Source organism: Artemia sp. Qi Xiang Cuo, chromosome 9 (genome assembly GCF_049724085.1).
Source record: "Artemia sp. Qi Xiang Cuo chromosome 9, ASM4972408v1, whole genome shotgun sequence".
NCBI lineage: Eukaryota > Metazoa > Arthropoda > Branchiopoda > Anostraca > Artemiidae > Artemia > Artemia sp. Qi Xiang Cuo.
This window is the reverse complement of record NC_142802.1, coordinates 18012848-18033023: the sequence shown is the minus strand read 5'-3', so window position 1 is coordinate 18033023 and position 20176 is coordinate 18012848. Positions and strand designations below refer to the sequence as shown.

The 20176-nt window shown below is 35.3% G+C and overlaps 1 protein-coding gene across 2 annotated transcripts in view; it reads right to left on the bottom strand.

The window, feature by feature from the left end:
- LOC148948386 (uncharacterized) overlaps window positions 1-20176 on the bottom strand; it is a 148980-nt gene that overhangs the window by 62115 nt on the left and 66689 nt on the right. For both annotated transcript variants that reach the window (XR_016142218.1, XM_089094320.1), the window contains exon 4: window positions 8783-8939. Coding sequence is in view for 1 of the 2 variants with exons in the window: in XM_089094320.1 (XP_088950446.1) it covers window positions 8783-8939 (157 nt within the window). In the remaining variant the exon portion in view is untranslated. The remainder of the gene's footprint in view (window positions 1-8782; window positions 8940-20176) is intronic.

Below are 20176 nucleotides of genomic sequence, written 5' to 3'. Positions count from 1 at the left end.
GTTCGTCATAGATAGGCAGGGTGGTCTTAAAAAAAAACACCTAATTTATGGTATTACTTCGAATATAATTATTCAATATATCCCAAGGTTTATGTCAGTAGGGGACTGTTTCTGATTTTTGCATCTCTCAACTGTTATCGTATAGCGCCAATAGATTTAAAATTTAGAGCTTAAAACCAACAGTACCCATGGCGGCATTCTTGATGTAGATAAAAACCTACTGACAAGAAGATGTCAAATGTATTAAAACTTGTAAAACAGTCACAATCTGTCATCCTTCAAGTTTTTATATAGCTCCAGTTTTCTTGTCAACATGTCACGTTTGCTTGTGCTTAATTATTTCATCACTTTTAGTCCTATGCCCTTTTTTTAGTGTCTATTGCTAAATCAATAATCGTGTTACCAAGGCCCAGCTCTCTTATAAGGAAAATACTGGAATAATCAACAAAACAGTTTTGTTTCTCGGAGCTTAATTCAATACGAGTATCTCTCTCTTTCTGCAACTAGCAACACTCATTTAGAAGCTTCAGTATTTTGTGTCAGCAGGATCGAAAGAGAATGGGAAACTTAAAAGAGTGTAAATTGTCGCTAGAGTCGAAAGAAAAATCACCAACTCCATCTATTGCTTGGCTATATTTCCCCTTTTTAGCCAACCCTAAACTGCTGCATACTTTCGTTTAGGGTCCTTTAAAACCCAGGGAGGGATACAAAAAAAAAAGGAATTCTGTCACCATTAGGCTTGCAGGCTCATAGTCAACTAGCCTAAACAACTTGTCAAAATTTTCCTAAAAATCTACTTTGTGGCAGATCTTGAGCATCCTACATCCTGAGCCTTACATTGAATTGGGATTTCCCCAACTTGCAAAATGAAAAATAAGAGCTGTTCACTAGGTCGAAAATATCTGAAACCTAACCCTGGAGTATGTTTATTAAGATCCTTTTTTAGATGCCAAAAAATTATAATTCAAACTGTTGCAACCAATGCAAGTGCTATGACTCTGTCCTAGGACTAATTTTTGAATATCCATAGCTGTCAGTATCAGGACAAATCTGTGCTTAATATAACCTAACTAAAAAGGTACAGAGCTCTAAACCTAATATGAAATCCAAAATTCATCTAGGTTTCGGCCGAGACTAAGTCTCAGTTTTCTAGTTCTACTAATTTGTTCATACAGAATTTTGGTTTGGGATTGACGCAAAAAAGGAACGTATAAATAAATCAAATTAAAGCACAGTTTTAACATGGAAACAGAGGATAATTTATTTTTCCGCTTTGTAACGGCCACAATGGCTATCTAAAGTGCTCGGTCATAAATCTATTACGGAAGGATCTCTTTGCAGATTGCAAAACTATTATATTACATTTATATTTATACTATCATATAAAATATTCACCCATCTGACGTAAAAGATTATTAATTTGTTAAATTTAAAAAAAATAGAGGAACTGACTGTGATAATTTACTTGCTTGCAAAAACAAAGATAGAAAAATGACAGCAGATTTTTACTTATTATGTTTTGAAACATATTTCATAAATAATGAACGAAATTACCACTATGAAGAATAAAAAAATGATGAATACAGAAAAATCTGTATTTATTGTCAGGAAAATTTGTGGACTCCCTCAGAAAATAAAAGAAAGAAAAGACACCTTTCACGAATCCCCCCCTCCTAGCCCACACTAGGGAAAACTTGACAGGCATAAAAGAACAAGGAAATTACATAAAATGCATAAGAAAATATAGAGAGACTATGAAGTTTCTGGAACCATTGATTAGTTATGAGGCGGGGTATACCCCCCCCCAAAAAAAAACAACAAACAACAGAGGAAAGCTCAGCAATTTCTCCAATTATATATTAATTTATATGTCTTCAACAATTGACATAGTAGTAAGTTTAAATAATAAACAAAGATACTTTATAATACATCCCCTGAAGGATCTTTGGCAGGAAAGGCAGGGATAAAAGGAAAATGCTGATCGTTCAACTGCTGAACGAACAAACGATTTTGAACAATACAAAAACAACGAAACACTATAAGGCGACCAATGATTTTTCCTTTACAATTATTACATTAGCCAAGCAAACAGTAGTACATGTTGTATGATTGTGATCACTGACAAATTTGCGAACGCAAAAGGTGACTCAAAGCAAACAGGAATTATTTTCCTCTGCTATATCAATGAGGAATGAAGTGACAGAACTAGCAGCTAGTTCTCCTAACTACCATATCAGTCACCCAGGAGACAATCTCGGCAATCCTGCCTTTGATTTGGAGTTTGTTTTTGCTAAAAGCATGATCTTTTATGCTAAAATATTGTAACCTTTTAGGAACCGTTGATGTAAACATTGAAAAAGTTACTATCGAAATCCTGAATTTACTACGTAAATATATCTGCATTATATTGAACAAGCGACTTGTTAGTTTTTAATAATTTTTTGAATGGTTTTCCTTTAATGTTTCTGGAACGTTCTTTTTCTGGACTGAGAGGAGCATGCATTGAAGAAGACTAAGTCGCTTACACTGGGAATAATTGGCAATAGTATTATTATGCTATTGTATGATAGTACATAATACCTGGGTAATAGTATAGCAATATCTGGGTAGTATTATTACTAAAGATGGTGATTGCAGTGAAGATGTTGAAAGCAGAATAGTCAAGACCCAGTGTTTCTTTTTCCAGTGGAAGAAAGTTTGGAAGAATAGGAAGATAAGTCTGTGAGCCAAGATTAGAATATTGGGAGCTATAGTGACGACAGTGGTCAAGTAGTTTTAAAACGTGGGCGACACGAAAGACGGAGGAGGATTTGTTAGATGTTTTCCAGAGAAATCGTCAACATATTCTTTTAGGTAGCCGTCTGACTGACCGTATTTCAACCAGTAAGCTGTACAAGAATTGTGGCCCTATCCTACTTTCTAAGGCTATGATGAGAGAAAGGTTGACATGGCTAGGACATGCTCTGCAGATGCAGGATGACAGATTGCCAAATGTTCTTTTTGGCGGACATTCTAGGGCCAAATAAGAAGTGGGTCGTCCCAAAATGGGGGTGGGAAGAGGGTGCAAAAATGAATTTGAAGGAGATTGGAACTTCTTGGGAGGGTGTAAAGAGGGATGCTTTGAATAGATTGGAATGGATTAGGAGCGTGTGCAGCTGTGTTGGTCTCAGGCGGCTTGGTACTGCAGTAAGTTGCAAGTAGTATATATATATATATATATATATATATATATATATATATATATATATATATATATATATATATATATATATATATATGAGGAGGAGGTAACCCCCTTCATATACATATTAATTTCTGTATGTTTTAAGTTTTAATGTTGCTCCTTACTTTCAGTTGAAAAAACTTGTTTTTTTTTTATTTCTGATCGTTTTTTAAATAATCCCAGGTTATCTGGCCCCACCTCCACGGAAAAATACTCTCCCCACCGATATATCCTCTAGATAATTCAATCCCGGTGAAAATTTACCCAGGACAATTACCCTTAACTCCAGCCGTAAAATTGAGACGGAAAAGAGAAAGCAAGAAAAACAAAAAGAATTTTGTACAGGAATTCTGGCAAATTTTCCCAGTGTATAATTTCCTTTGACGAGTTCACCCCCTGGAAAGTTCCCCCGTGAACCCCAAACAGAAAATTCGTCTTCCCACCCTAAAATCTATGCATACATCCCAATAGCAAATACTATGCATAAACAATGGGCAACTTTTATAAATTAAAGAGCTTTCTCCTGGGGCTGTTGGGGGGGGGGGGGTTCATGTTATATCCAATCCATTCAAATGAGCCCTCTCACAATATTCTAGGACCACTGGGTCGATACGATCACCCCTGGAAAAAAAAAAATAAATAAACACGCATCCGTGATCTTTCTTCTGGCAAAAAATACAAATTTCCAAATCTTTGCAGATAGAAGCTTGAAACCTCTACAAAAGGGTTCTCTCATACTCTGAATCTGAAAGTGTGATTTTTGATTCTGTGACTTTTCGGGGGTCTTTTCCCCTTTTTTCGAAAATAAGGCAAATTTTCTCAGGCTCGTAACCTTTGAAGGGTAAAATTAAACTTAATAAAACTTATATATTTGAAATCAGCATAAAAATTCGATTCTTTTGATATATCTATTGATCGAAATTCTATTGTTTAGATTTTCTGTTACTACTGAGCCCGGTCGCTCTTACTATACAGTTACTACTAACTGTTTGATTAAAATTATTGCTCAGACACTATAAATATTTTTGCAGTTTACATAATAAATTTAGCGAACTATTTGACAACTAATTATCTTCAGGAAACTCTAAGCTACTAATGGGCCCTTCGCCTGCTTAGCCAATTGGTGGATCCAGCCTTAAGAATGAACGTTAAATATAATTCTAATAAGTGTTGTTCTCAAGGCCAAATATGTCAAACTGTCTACACTTTCAAAATTTTACAGAGGGAGCAGAAAGGCTGAAAAAAAAAAACAATTCTTAAGGAAAAACATGGAGTTGCACACTAACCCTCTTCGTTTAAACCAGGGACGGGTTGGGAGACGTGCTGGCAGAACTCAAGGTAGGTTGAAGCCTATAGGAGGCAGGATCAAAGGCTTCAAGTCGGTAACATTGCGATTAATGATAAACGGTACCTTGGTAAATAGCCCCTGGGAGGGGTGGAGGTTTCCCCTAGAGGAGGAGTATGGATCGGGATCCAATAATCCAAAGGATAATGTATACCACTTATTTTTTTAAATATTTCCTTCAAATGTATCAAGAGGGACGGGAGGCCAAAGGCAAACAAAAAGGGGGGCTGGAGACCACAGACACATACGACGGGCACTAGAGACTGATTCATACGATCCAAACTAAGGAGAGGAGAATGCGGAGGGAATAAGGTAATTTATAAGCGAATTGAAATCCAATAGTTGAAGAAATGGGAACTATATTTAGAGTTTTCTGTATTTTCTTGTTTTTCCGTTTTTTTTTAGATGGAGATCAGCGCATATTGTTCTTAATATATGAGCGGGATTAAAACCCCTCTCCCAAACTGCTTTGTTATCAATTTTCAGGAAAAATCAACTTGTTAGTCCTGAAGTTGGAGATCAGTAAATTCAGCCTTTGAAGTACCAAAGGCAGTGAGAATGAAATCTGATTCCTTGAATTGGATAAGTGCAAATTTACATGATAATTTGCATGATTAGGAAAAACCCGGGAAATCAGTTCTTCATGAAAATGACCACCACACCAAGAAATTTCTGCAGCGGGCGCCAATTTCAAAAAAAAAGAAACGTAGGTAAAAATAAGCCAAAAGTAGGTGAAAAACGTGTTTCACCAAAAAGTTTAAGAAGGCGCAGCTTACATTTGAAGGTGTTTGGGAATTTGTTTGGGCTCTTTAGGAATCAGCACATTGTTAATATTAGAATTGGCACGGACGGAAAGTGTTGTCAAATTTAAGATAATACTTCTTATTATTCGTTTTCACGGTTCAATCTGACAACAGTGATGAAAATATGTTACCGCCAAAAATACTTCATAATTTTGAAACATTCAAAAGAAGAATCTTAGAAAATCGCATTTTTAAGGTATAAAACAAAACTTATGGGTTCACGGGGGGTTAAAAACAAATGTTTTGATTTGATGTCCTCGTTAACTTAAGGTATTCAATCTGAAAAAAACTCTTAAGAAATATCAGAAGAATGATTGCCACAGCAAATAGTCTGCAATTGCGTTCATTCTTCAGCCGAATCTTGCTGAAATGATTAATGACAAGTTTGGCTTTGACAATGACAATGATAAAAAATTCTTTTAGTTTTTATTTTTAAGCGCATCTGTTAAAGAAAAAACCTTGCAAAAAAAAACATCAAGGAAAAAAAACCTGGCTTTATTATGTAAGGAGCTACCAATTTTGATCTTCTTTATACTTTGGGTAAAGTTTTAAAAGTAGCTTCATATATTGAAATGAACCCAAGCAAAAAAATATGGTAATAAAAGTAAGAATAGGACAAGAATAAAAAAAAATAATCTAGAGTAGGCTATCCGAGTATCGTATCCAAAACCTTGAATTTTTCAAACCAATGTTCACAGTCTCAGCTTGAAAAAAAAAGCAATGAAAACGGAGACATAAAAATACAGGATAAAGAAACTTCATTGGGCTTTACTTTAACATACTTTATGTTTCCCAAAAAACAAAACAACAAAAATAAACACCCATGAAATACATCTGGGGTTGTATACAATTGAGCCATCTTCAGAACTTATCAAATTCCAAGACGCAACAAAAAACGGCAAACAATCATAGTGGCCGAATTTCAGAGCGCGTCTCTTGACTTAATAAAAAGTAGCTTCCTCAGTGACTTTAGCTTCCCGAAAAATTAAAACCACTACAATTACTTTACTTCTTATAATTACGCAGTACCTTACCAGAAGCTGCGTACCAGCCAAGCTACAACAATAAGCTTCAACATAAAAGATTTTCGGCATGATAACAATTAAACTAAAATCTCTTACATAATAATCTGGCACATATGCAATAATGAGCAACTTTAAAGACCAATATACTATCAACAGCCTTCAAATAAACGAAGGAATAACCAAAATTCTTCAAAATTATAGGATAGGGTGGAGTCCTCCTCCACCCTATCTTAGTGTATCTACGGTGGCTGTAATTCTCGGTGTCACATTTAGCGTTGACTGCTCGTTTAGTACTCATATTGATACAATCACCAAAAAGGCAAATGGTGGGAGGCGTACCCTTATATTATTATGTCGTTTCGGTTTTTCTGTGTCCTCGCTTAAGACAGCTTATCTTACATAAACCCGAACAAATCTTGAGGATGCTTGCCCTGTATGGGGCCCTCAAGTCAACAACGCAAGTTACCTAAGCGATTAACTTGAGTCACTACAAAAAAGAGCTTTTAAAGTTATTCTTTTAGACGCATATGTAAATTATGAATCGGCATTATCTGTCCTATAGTTACCCCCCCCCCCTTCACGAACGTCGTTCGGGTTTGATCTGTAAATTTGGCAATTTCTTCTTAGCAGAGAAAATCATACAGAGATTCTACCATCAGTTGTGAAAAGTAAAATAAACACACGGTTAGCTAACAAAGTGACAATGCAATTGCCTACTCCAAGAACAAATCGTTTCGCCAATTCCTTTGTTCCTTTTTACATGTCAGTGTTCAATAAGTTAGTCTCGTGTTTTTTCTTGTTTTCGTTGTAAGTACTAGCGCCATTTAGTTGAATTTTTAATTCTAAACTATGCTTGCTTGTATAAATAAAACTATATTAATCCATGTTATACATATTAATCCATCTTGTTAATACATATTAATACATGTTAATACAGATGACATAATAATCTTTCATAATTATTCGGCACATAAAAACTCTTCCAGTCAATTTCTACCCTTGTTCTATTTATTTCTAGCCTTCTACCATAAGACATTCACTACCCTCGTTCGCTTGCATCAGCATCAAAGAGTTGGAGATCCTCCTACCGAGCCTGGGCGAAAGGAATAAAGCAAGGGCATGATCAATACCTTCTTGGGGGTTAAACCGATCTCTGCAGAGACTAAGTGTTAGGACATTAGTAGTTCTTTCCTGTACAGCGCATTTTTCTAAGTGGTATCTATATAGTTGTCCAGCTTGACTTCCAGCATGCTTGTCTAGTTTTGACAAAAGTTTCGATTGGCTTCTTATTAGTGTGAGAGCTTTTGATGACTTTTAAATGTTGAAAAAAATAGATTAAATTTTGATCAAAAATTTAATTTCGATAAAGGCTTTGATTAGCCTTTTCTTAGTTTTGGAATTTCTGATACAGCTTTTGAACAACTCCTAAATTTTTCTAAAAGTTTTGGTTGACTTTTTCTTGGTTTTCGACTTTTAAATTTATACAGTAACAAGGATGTTTCCTTAAGCAGCGTTCACATGCAGATCCAGCAAGGCTTCCATGTCAAAAAATGCATCTGGTTATGCACTTGCTAAGTGCATAACCAGTCAAACATGTGAACATCACACTTAAACTTAGATGATAAATAAAGTGACAGAAGAAGCTTTCTGATAGGTCGAACTTGAAATCCTAGAGAGTTTCTAAACTCTAAACGTGAATGCTTAGTTGTAAGTTGTTAGAACCAAGAACTAAATTTTACGTGTGAACGAGAACCGCCTGATTTGGACAGGTTTGGATGTTTGGACAGACACGTGTTTAGATATGTGAGTATAACTAGGCACGTAGGTGAAAGCTATTTAAGGAAATTTTTCTATTACTCGAGCTAAAGAATTTTGTTGCGATGACTAGCGGCAAGTCATCTAGCAATAGTGGCGCCAATATAAAGTGGCTACACAAAAGCTAAACTTTGCTAAAAGAAAAAAAGAAATCTAGGTTCCCATACCTGCGTTATTTGAGCAAAACGAATATTTTCAAATTTTCTGCCAGGTTTAATTTTTTTTATACAATGTCATAACGGTTCAACACCAGGAAAAATAGAAATTTTTGCATTATTCGTCAGATTTTATCCGTTTTTCTGGAAGCTCTCGCGTCATGACGGTTCAAAGACTGCGTTGAAATATCTCGACTGACCAGTTGAAAAAATGTAAAAAAAAGCAAGTCTTCTTCAAATTTCGTATTTTCTGTTTTCCGGTAAGCGTTTTAATGAACAAAACCAAATATTTGATATGACCTCCCCTGCGTTTCTGTTGCATCGACTGTACATGAGCTGTTTTGTGTAATAAAAGAAAATGAGGCTGCGTGAGCCCAGGTAAAAAAAAAAACAATAATAAAAAAATAAAATCTTACGGGTAGTTCCATACAGATCTGGTGAAATCGTTGTCCATAATTGAAAAAATGGCCTCAACATCACCAGTATGTAGCCTCTCAGGGGGTTTCTCTAAGTGCCACCTCATAATTCGAGCAAATCCATGCTGAGGACCAAAATTCCAAGGTCCAAACTGAGCTAGAGAAAACAAATAAGAACAAATAAGACTTCCATAATACCGAATTGAGGAACTAATTTTTGCCTCACACGCACTCCTTTATCCCACATTTTAGTCACTTTGTAGCCCAGACACACAGCATATCAATATTTTAATGCTTTCACAGATATCTCATAAATTTGACTGTTTCCACCTTTTTCTTATCCTCCTCCCCCCCCCACCCCTGCTATAGATTCGACGGAATTGCCTTTTCCAAGATGATAGTCAAAGGATGACAAAACCCATCTAGTAACGACAAAACAAATAAAGAGTCCGAATAGGGAAATGTCCATTTATCAGACAGTGAAAAACAGATACAAAAGTAGCTTGATATTTCGATCACACGCATTAGTGATCTCATTAGCAGCGAAACTAAAGTATTACAATTCAATCAATAAATCAATAAATTTATTTAAGAGAAAAAGAGAGACAATTACTGAACTTTGGACCCCCACAAAGACTCTTTCGCCTCTGAGACTGGGAGACTAAACATAACATTAAACAATAGCACTAAAATAAAACAGAAAGATAAGTAAAAAACTTAACAACACCAAAAACAACCATGCCAATCAAAATAAATGAACTAAACAAATTGAAAAGGAAAGAGAGAGGGGAAAAAAGAAGGGAGGAGAGAACTAACTGTCTAGTCACTTTTAAAATTGTCCATAAGAATGGCATAGCCGAATTTTAACTGGTAGGGACTTCAAAATGGATGTACAACATAAATTGAAATATGATCGTATGGTTTAGGTTTTATTAATGTAGATATCCATGTCATTTCTGAGAGAAAGAGAAACACAAGATTCATTGCGCAATTCAGAATTTAAAAGATATAATTGTTTGAAGAACTTAGGGAGGAGTCCATGAAAATACTTAAAATGAAACAAGAGGAAAGAAAGATGTATATGGATTGACCATCCAATAAATTCATGCTGAGCTGGTCTGTCACCTAAGACACTAGTTTACTTGCTTTGTTACACATTTTGACAACAGGAAAGGTAAAAGAAGAGAATGTTGATAGCCATACTGTTGGACAGTAGTACATATAAGGTTGAATGAGAGAGTGAAAGAGGACATTTAAAAAAAGAGAAAAGAGGATTATTAGAAAAATAATAATACAGAAATTGTTTCGGTAAAAAAAAAAAGAACTGTTTCTGTAAAAAAACAACAACCAGAAATCCCAATCTAGAAGAGGGGACGGGTTTAAAATATATATATATATATATATATATATATATATATATATATATATATATATATATATATATATATATATATATATATATATATATATATATATATATATATATATATATATATATATATATATATATATATATATATATATATATATATATATATATATATATATATATATATATATATAATAAAATACAAAAATAAAGTGAAAAGAGGATTATTAAAAAAATAATAATACAGAAACTGTTTCTGTAAAAAAAAAGAACTGTTTCTGTAAAAAACAACAACCAGAAAACCCCATCTAGTGGAGGGGAGAGGGTTAATATATTTATGTATATATATTTATATAATATAAATAAATATATTATATATATGAACACATTTCATATATATATATATATATATATATAAATATGAACATATATATATATATATATATATATATATATATATATATATATATATTTGTATATTATATTTGTATATATATATATATATATATATATATATATATATATATATATATATATATATATATATATATATATATATATATATATATATATATATATATATATATATATATATATATATATATATATATATATATATATATATATATATATATATATATATATATATATATATATATATATATATATATATATATATATATACGCGACAGGCTTTTATATATTGATTCTCATTGTCACATGGCTTCTATCTGAGCCTGTTGCCCTTGTGAAGCAACAGGTTGCTTTATATTATCCTCCACTTCTCGCATTTTCATGTAATCTTTAGCGTAGTTGTTTGTGTCTTGTAATATTTCTTTCAAGAGATCCAATGGGTTACGAGAGAACCCACAATTTGAAGGATATGCAAGGTGTTGTTTAACAGCTTCATCGGGGTCTAAAAAGTACATTTGGCCATATGAATGTGGTTCAAAATCACCTTCAGGGATCTGTGATGGATGTGTCATGAAAATCGATTTTGTGATAAATTTGTCCAGCTACTTTGAAGCTGAAAACATTACGACTATTGATTGTTCAATAATCGCTTACGTTGAATGAAGCTAAAGTAAAACATGAATTCAAGTTTGGTATTTGTTTGTGGAATTCTTTAGAGAAAAATTGATGTCCTACAACAGGCCAAACCAATTCATTGGAAATTGCGGAGGTGGCAATGCAATTCGACCAAACAGACAGCAACCTCCAAATAAATCACCTTTGCTGGCTACTTTTACACCGGAAAAATTGAGGACTCAACAGTGAATACAAGCAACGCTGAAGGGTCCCAATGACTTGTAACTAACACTTGCGTTGCTGAAAGCAACTTTGTAGGTATTTACTGGGTTTTTGCGCCACAGCTTGTTGGCGTCGAGGATTGCGATAGTTTTGTTCTTCTAACGTAATATTTCTTTCTTCTTAACTTTCATTTTTGACTTGTCGCTTATCTCCTAACAGTACAATTCTTTGTTCTTTACTGTCATTTTTGATACGATCTGATACTCGTTTGACTGGTCTGCTGATCCTACAATTCTTTGTTCTTCACTTTCATTATTGACAAACCTGAGTGACAATATGGGAGCTACTTACACGTAGCTCGTCTCGTGCCAAAGTGATTCAGAGGACACATGAACTCTAGGTAGAAATCGAAGAAAATCAAAATGAGGGCGCAAATATGTTAAGGGATGGTAATTTAACTATTAAACTGACATGTTTGGTAGATATTTTAGAAAAATTAAGCTTTTTTTTAATAAATCGATGAAAGTTCCAAAAATCCGATCTGCTGATTCAAAAAGACAATGTGAAAGCATTCATAAAAATGGGGCTATGGAAGGAAAATTTAGAAAAAAATTACACCTTTCCACTTTTAAATTTATCCACCCAAGATAAATAAAAACCCATTTGTCGAACACTTGAATGCTTTGTTAGTTGATTTCTCAAATTATTTTGATGATCTCGATTTTACAGAACATGCGTGGATACAGGATCCATTTATCGGTAAAGAAGATGACAATTTTAAATTAACAAGTAATGAGAAAGAAAACTTGATTGATTTAGCTTGCGATAATTGCTTAAAATAACATTTTCAGAGTGCATCTCTAATTAAATTTTGGCTAGATAGGCTATTAAGAGTGAATATATTATTCTCAAATTGACAAAATATAATTTTGTCAAATTGACAAAATAACTATTTGACAAAATACAATGTAGTCAAATAGTGCTAAAAAAGCATTGATGTCGTTTGCAAAATCTTATTTAGACGAAACAAGATTTTCTGCACTAGGTGAAATGAAAGCGAAACAATTATAGCAAAAAACATACAACAAGTAATAATATAAATGAATAAATAGATCTTAAAGCGAGTAATGCTTAGATTGAATATGAAAATCAAGCTTAAAACGAACAGAAATTAAATAAACAATCAATGCAAACAAACATACAATAGATATTAATGTAAATGAATAAATAAATCTTAAAACGAGTGAAACTTAAATTGAATATGCAAATCAAGCTTGAATTGAATAAAAATAACTACAAACAAGAGTTTGGGTATCGCCTCACTGTAGAAGCTTAAAACCTACTGCTTCATTGGTGCTTTACTGAAAACTATACGAGTCTTGAACAGTCTTGGAAAGTATAAACAAAATAAAATTGAATATTAGATATATAATGATATTAATTGTTGAAAGATCCATCAGTTCAAGATTTTGTTTTCACTGTAATTTTTATTTTCATTTTCAATGCTGTAAGAACTGGAAAAGAATAAATGTGTAATATAAGAGTAATTCGTTGAAGCGCCAATGACACAGAAGGCTTTAGATTTTTACAGTTAAAGAAGGGGGCAGTATCCAAATTTTGTTTGTAGTGAAACTATATGTGTCTTGAACAATCTTCGAAAAAGCAAATAAATTAAACTGAATATTTGATGTATAATGATATTAATTGCTGAAAGCTCATCAGTTAAAAATTTTACAGTAATTTTAATATTTATTTTCAATATTAAGTACAAAAGAAAACATTTGTAATATAATTAGTTTTCAGTAAAGTGCCAATGACGCAGTAGGTTTTAGGCTTCTACAGTTGAAGTTGACTTTTAAAGAGTCAAAAGAGACCGAAGCTTAATTAGTCCCCCCACGCCCCTTTTCACCAAACCCATCCGACAGAAATTTTGAGATAGCCATTTTGTTAAAAATAGTTCAAACCTCAGATAAAAAAAAACCGGTTGAAACAAACCCATTTTTTCACTTTGATATTGTTACTTTGATACCAGTGATGCTTTGGTGAATATTTTTTTTTTAAGTTTGATTTTGAAATAAGGAATTTTTAAAAACTTTGAAATTTTTTGCAATCAAAAACGAACAAAAATTAATTAAAAAAAAACTTTCCGAAAAAGTTTAATTTCCAGAGCAATGGAAATTAAAAATTGTAGTTCATTTTCTCAGAGTAAAAAAAGTTTGGAGGGCAACTAGCCCCTCCTACCCTTAACACCCTTGGGTGAATCGAATGGATAAACACATCCGATAAAAATTTTAGGTGACCATTTTGTCAAAAAAAGTTCAAACCTCAGATATTAATAACAGAAGTTTTTCTACTCCGAGAAATTCTCTCAAACTGAAAATACTAAAATAATTAAAATTACTGCCATTCTTAAAATAAGGTTAAAATACATACTCTGCGATAGATGCAAAATTGCTTTGGCCCACAAAATCCTATTAAGGTCAATTCCAAAGAGTCCTGATCTCTCTGTGTCAGCAAGTGAAATGGTCTAAACACCCTATTTTTTCAATCCATTCATTGTTGTCAATCGCTGTCCACAAGTTATGCAAGCTGTCCATTGTTCATATATAGGGTTTTTATCAAAGAGGTAATCGTATAGACTTTGACAAAGCCTCATTCGATTTAAATCGACAGCTCTAAATACGTTTTTTAAAGTCAAGAATAATCAGACAGTAAACACCCCCCCTCCCCCTTCATGACATAAAAACTTGAACTTTTTGCAATCAAAAATGAACAAAAATTAATTAAAAAAACTTTGCAAAAAGAAGTTTTTCAAAGAAAAGTAAAGGCCATTTTAAACTTAAGCTCAGCAAATGCAAATACCTGTTAAAATTCAAACTCAAAACGATTTTCAATCAAATGAGCCCTCTCTGAAGTTTATACAAATGTCCCTTCAATAAGAACCATATAGACCCCCAGAGTATAACTTACAACGCCTGTCCCTGGGCCCTGGGGGGTTGTGTCGAACCTGGAGTTTTAATATCTGATGGTCGAACTATTTTTAAAAAAATTATCACCTCAAATTTTTATCGGATGGGTTTATCCATCCGATAAACCCAAAGGCGTGGAGGGTGGGAGGGGCTAGTTGCCCTCCGATCTTTTTCACTCTGAGATAATGAACTACAACTTTTAATTTCCATTCAAATGAACGCTCTCTGAAGTGTATACAAGAATCCCTTTCATAAGAACCACTTACAGCCCCAGGACACAGCATACAATGCCTGCCCCCCGGGCCCTGGAGGGCTGTGTCGACACCGGAGTTTTTGTTACCTGACGTTTGAACTATTTTGAAAAAATGGCTCTCTCAAAGTTCTTATCGGATGGGTTTGAGGAAAATACGAAGTGGAGAGGGGGGATAGTTGTCCTCCGATCTCTTTTGACTCTTAAAAAGTGAACGAGAACTTCAATTTGCAATCATATGAGCCTTCCGAAGTTTATATGAGCATACCCTCCATAAGAACTATATATGCCCCCAAAGCAATACTTACAACGCCTTCCCCGGGCCCTGGGGGGGGAGGGTGTCGACACATGAGTTTTTCTTATCTGACCTTTGAACTATTTATAACGAAATGGCCATACGTAAGGGAGTTTTTGTTATATGATCTTTGAACTATTTTTAACAAAATGGCTACCTCAAATGTTTTATCAGATGTATTTGGGGGAAAAGGGCTTGGAGGGCCAGTTGCCCTCCGATCACTTTTGACTCTTAAAAAGGGCACTAGAACCCTCGATTTCCAGTCGAATGAGCCCCGTTTGAAGTTTATACGACGACCCCTTCTATATAGAGTGCCTCTGGGAAGAAATAGATGGAGTGTAGGGGGAGGCTAGCTGCCCTCCAATCACTTTTGACTCTTAAAAAGTGAATTACAACTTTCAATTTCCAATCAAATGAGCCCTCTATGACTTTTATACGAGCGTCTCTTCCATAACAACCATAAATGCCACTAGGACTTTAATTTTGACGCTTACTCTCGGGCCCTGGGGGCTGTGTTGACACTCGAATTTTTTTGTTATCTGACTATTGAACTATTTTTAAAAACATGTCTATATACAAATGTTTATGTAATGCATATAGAGTGGAGAGGAGGGGGGGGGGGCTAGTTGCCCTTCGATCTCTTTCGACTCTTAAAAAGTGAACAAGAACTTTCAATTTCCAATCAAATGAGTCCTCTCCAAAGTTTATACGAGCATCAATTCCATATGAACTATATATGCCCCTAGAGCATTACTCATAACGCCTGCCTCTGGGCCCTGGCAGGTTGCGTCGACAAAGGAATTTTTCTTATCTGACCTTTGAACTATTTTTAACAAAATGTCTATTTCAAAAGTTTCATCAGATGGGTTTTAAAAAAGAAGGCATAGGGGGGAGGGGCTAGCTGCCCTCAGATCTCTTTTGACTATTAAAAAGTAAGCTCGAAGCATCAATTTCCAATCAAATGAGCTTTATCTGAAGTTAATACGAGCATCCTTTTCATACGAACAATATATGCCCCAGGGTATAACTTACAACGCCTGCCCCCGGGCCCTAAGGGGTTGTGACGACACCTGAGTTTTTGTTATCTGACTTTTGAGCAATTTTTAACTTAATAGCTATCTCAAAATTTTTATTGGATGCATTTGGTGAAAAAAGAGCGTGGAGGGGGGGAGGGTGCTAGTGAACCTCCAATATCTTTTGGCTCTAAAAAATGAACTAGAACTTTCGATTTCCAATCAAATGAGCCATCTCTGAAGTTTTTACGAGCATCCCTTCATTAAGAACCATATTTTCCCCTAGGGCATATCTTACAACACCTGACCTCGGGCCCTGGGGGCTGTGTCGGTCCCAGAGTTTTCGTTATATGGTCTTTGAACTATTAAAAAAAAGAAAGTTGAGGGGGGGCTAGATGCCCTCCGATCTCTTTTGACTCCTAAAAAGTTAACTAGGACTTTCAATTTCGAATCAAATGAGCCATCTTTGAAGTTAATACGAGCATCCTTTCCATGAGACCCATATATACCCCCAGGTCAGAACTTACAACGCCTGCACCTGGGCCCTGGGGGGTTGTGTCGACACCTGAATTATTGTTATATGATCTTTGAACTATTTTTAGCAGGACAGGGGAGTGTCCTGCTAAAACATATAATTTCTAGAACTTTCAACTACGTTGAACAAAATGGCTATATCAAAATTTTGATCGGATGTGTTTGGGGAAATGGTGGGCGTGGAATGTGTCAGTTGCCTTAGAATCACTTTCGACTATTAAAAAGGAAACTAGCCATTTAAATTTCCAATCGAATGAGCCCTGTTTGAAGTTTCTACGACAATGTTGTCTATACAAAACCTTATATGCCCCCAGGGCATAGATTACAACCCTTGCCCTGATGACTGTGGGGGGAGTTGTCATTCATAAATACCTAGTTTACAGAACCTAAAACTACATTTATCAAAACGGCTGTCTCAAAATTTTGATTTGATGTGTTTGGGGGAAATGTGGGCGTGAGAGGGGGGTTAGTTGCCCTCCAATCACTTTCGACTATTAAAAAGGACACTAGCCCTTTGAATTTCCATTCGAATGAACCTTTTTTAAAGTTTCTACGACAACACCTTCTATAAAAAAAACCTTATATTCCCACAGGGCATAACTTAAAACCAATGCCCTGAGGGTTGTGGGGGAGTGTCCTCCTCAAAAACATATTTTCTATCTGGAAATAAACTACGCTGAATAAAATGGCTATCTCAAAATTTTGATTGCATCTGTTTGGGGGAATGATGAGCATGAGGGGGCTAGTTGCCCTCCGATCTTTTTCACTCTGAGAAAATGAACTACAACTTTTAATTTCCATTCAAATGAACGCTCTCTGAAGTTTATACGATCATCCGTTTCATAAGAACCACATACGGCCCCAGGAAATAGCTTAAACTTCCTGCTCCCGGGCACTGGGGGGGATGTGTCTACACCGGAGTTTTTGTTACCTAAAGTTTGAACAATTTTGAAAAAATGGTTCTCTCAAAGTTTTTATCAAATGGGTTTGAGGAAAATAGGCAGTGGAGAGGTGGGGATAGTTGCCCTTCGATCTCTTTTGACTCTTAAAAAGTGAACGAGAACTTCAATTTCCAATCATATGAGCCTTCCGAAGTTTATATGAGCATACCCTCCATAAGAACTATATATGCCCCCAGAGCAATACTTACAACGCCTTCCCCGGGCCCTGGGGGGGGGTGTCGGAACATGAGTTTTTCTTACCTGACCTTTGAACTATTTATAACGAAATGGCCATACGTAAGGGAGTTTTTGTTATATGATCTTTGAACTATTTTTAACAAAATGGCTACCTCAAATTTTTATCAGATGTATTTGGGGGAAAATGGCTTAGGAGGGGGCCAGTTGCCCTCTGATCACTTTTTACTCTTAAAAAGGGCACTAGAACCCTCGATTTCCATTTGAATGAGCCCCCTTTGAAGTTTGTACGACGACCCCTACTATATAGAGTGCCTCTGGGAAGAAATAAATGGAGTGTAGGGGGAGGCTAGCTGCCCTCCAATCACTTTTGACTCTTAAAAAGTGAATTACAATTTTCTTATCTTATCTTATCAACTTCCAATCAAATGAGTTCTCTATGAAGTTTATACGAGTATCCCTTCCATAACAACCATAAATGACCCCAGGGCATAATTTACATCCCTGACCCTCGGGCACTGAGGAGCTGTTTTGACACCAGAGTTTCTTGTTATCAGAACTTTGAACTATTTTTAACAAAATGTCTATCTCAAAATTTTTATGTGATGCATTTAGGGCGTGGATGAGGGGGGGGGGGCTAGTTGCCCTCCGATCTCTTTTGACTCTTAAAAAGTGAACAAGAACTTTCAATTTCCAATCAAATGAGCCATTTTCAAAGTTTATACGAGCATCTCTTTCAAAGGAACTATATATGCCCCTAGAGCATTACTCATAACGCCTGCCTCCGGGCCCTGGCAGGTTGCGTCGACAAAGGAATTTTTCTTATCTGACCTTTGAACTAATTTTAACAAAATGTATATTTCAAAAGTTTCATCAGATGGGTTTAGAAAAAGAAGGCGTGGGAGGGGGGGGGGGGCTAGCTGCCCTCGGATCTCTTTTGACTATTAAAAAAGTGAGCTCGAAGCATCAATTTCCAATCAAATGAGCCCTCTCTGAAGTTAATACGAGCATCCCTTTTATACGAACAATATATGCCCCAGGGTATAACTTACAACGCCTGCCCCCGGGCCCTAAGGGGTTGTGACGACACCTGAGTTTTTGTTATCTGACTTTTGAGCAATTTTTAACTTAATGGCTATCTCAAAATTTTTATTCGATGCATTTAGGGAAAAAGGGGCGTGGGAGGGCTAGTTCTCCTCCAATCTCTTTTGACTCTAAAAAACTGAACCAGAACTTTTAATTCCCAATCAAATTGAGCCCTTTCTGGAGTTTTTACGAGCATCCATTCAATAAGAACTATATATTCCCCCAGGGCATAACTTACAACACCTGCCCTCGGGCGAGTTAGTTGCCCTCTAATCATTTTCGCCTATTAAAAAGGGCACTATCACTTTGAATTTCCAATCGAATGAGCCTTTTTTGAAGTTTCTACGACAACACCTTCTATAAAAAAAAACTTATATGCCCCCAGGGCATAACTTAAAACCCTTGCCCTGAGGGTTGTGGGGGAGTGTCCTTCTTAAAAACATATTTCCTATCTGGAAATCAACTATGCTGAACAAAATGGCTATCTCAAAATTTTGATTGCATCTGTTTGGGGGAATGATGGGCGTGGGGGGGCTAGTTGCCCTCCAATCACTTTCGACTATTAAAAAGGGCACTAGAAATCTCGATTTCCAATCGAATGAGCCCCCTTTGAAGTTTCTACGACGACCCCTTCCATATGAAGTGCCTCTGGGAAAAAAAAAATAAATAATAATAATAAAACATTGGAGCCGTATTGCCTTTACTATACGCAACGCTATAGCGTTGCCTCTGATTCTAAGATAATATCAAGAAAAATTTAGTTCGCCTAAAATCTCTGAATGATTTTTTTTTCTATTTAAAGAAAATAATCCTAAAGTCATTAATATTCAAAAATAAACCTAAATAAAAAGCCGAATATTGAGCAGCAGTTATGACGTCATACTGTCTGTCCCTCCCTCCCCCGAAACCTTGAGATTTTTACTATAATTCCCTATTCTTCATTGAGTGAATCACCTTTTTTTGGCGTTTTATTTTCAAACTGAACTTTACAATATAAATTCCTTCATGTATACCTGGTTGGACCCCCCCCCCCACTTCTATCTCTCACTTTTTCCTACCCAAAACGATTGGAACCATTCCCTTTTTTACCTAAAAATGCAGTTTTTTAAAATCTTGTTAAACCGATAATCTTTATGACTTTTTACGCTTATTTCTGACCTGAGGAGGAAGAGATTACACAACAGCCTCCTGTGGGCACCCATGACACCAAGAGGCCTAAATCTGTGTCATAATTCGTCAAATTATCCACTTTCAGACAAGACAATCCTATGTGATAAGTCTAGATAAGCAGAAATCAAAGGCGGAGCTTACATTAGCATATAAAAAAAGTGTTTAAACAGAAAAGTTCCATTATAATTAAGTTCTTTTTATTAATCTATAATCATGTGTTCATTCAGCGAAAATATAGCCCACAGGCCAGTGAAACGAGACCTCACGGATACTCCAATATGAAACGGTAGAAAATTGAAGAACTGTAGACTCTTAACCGGT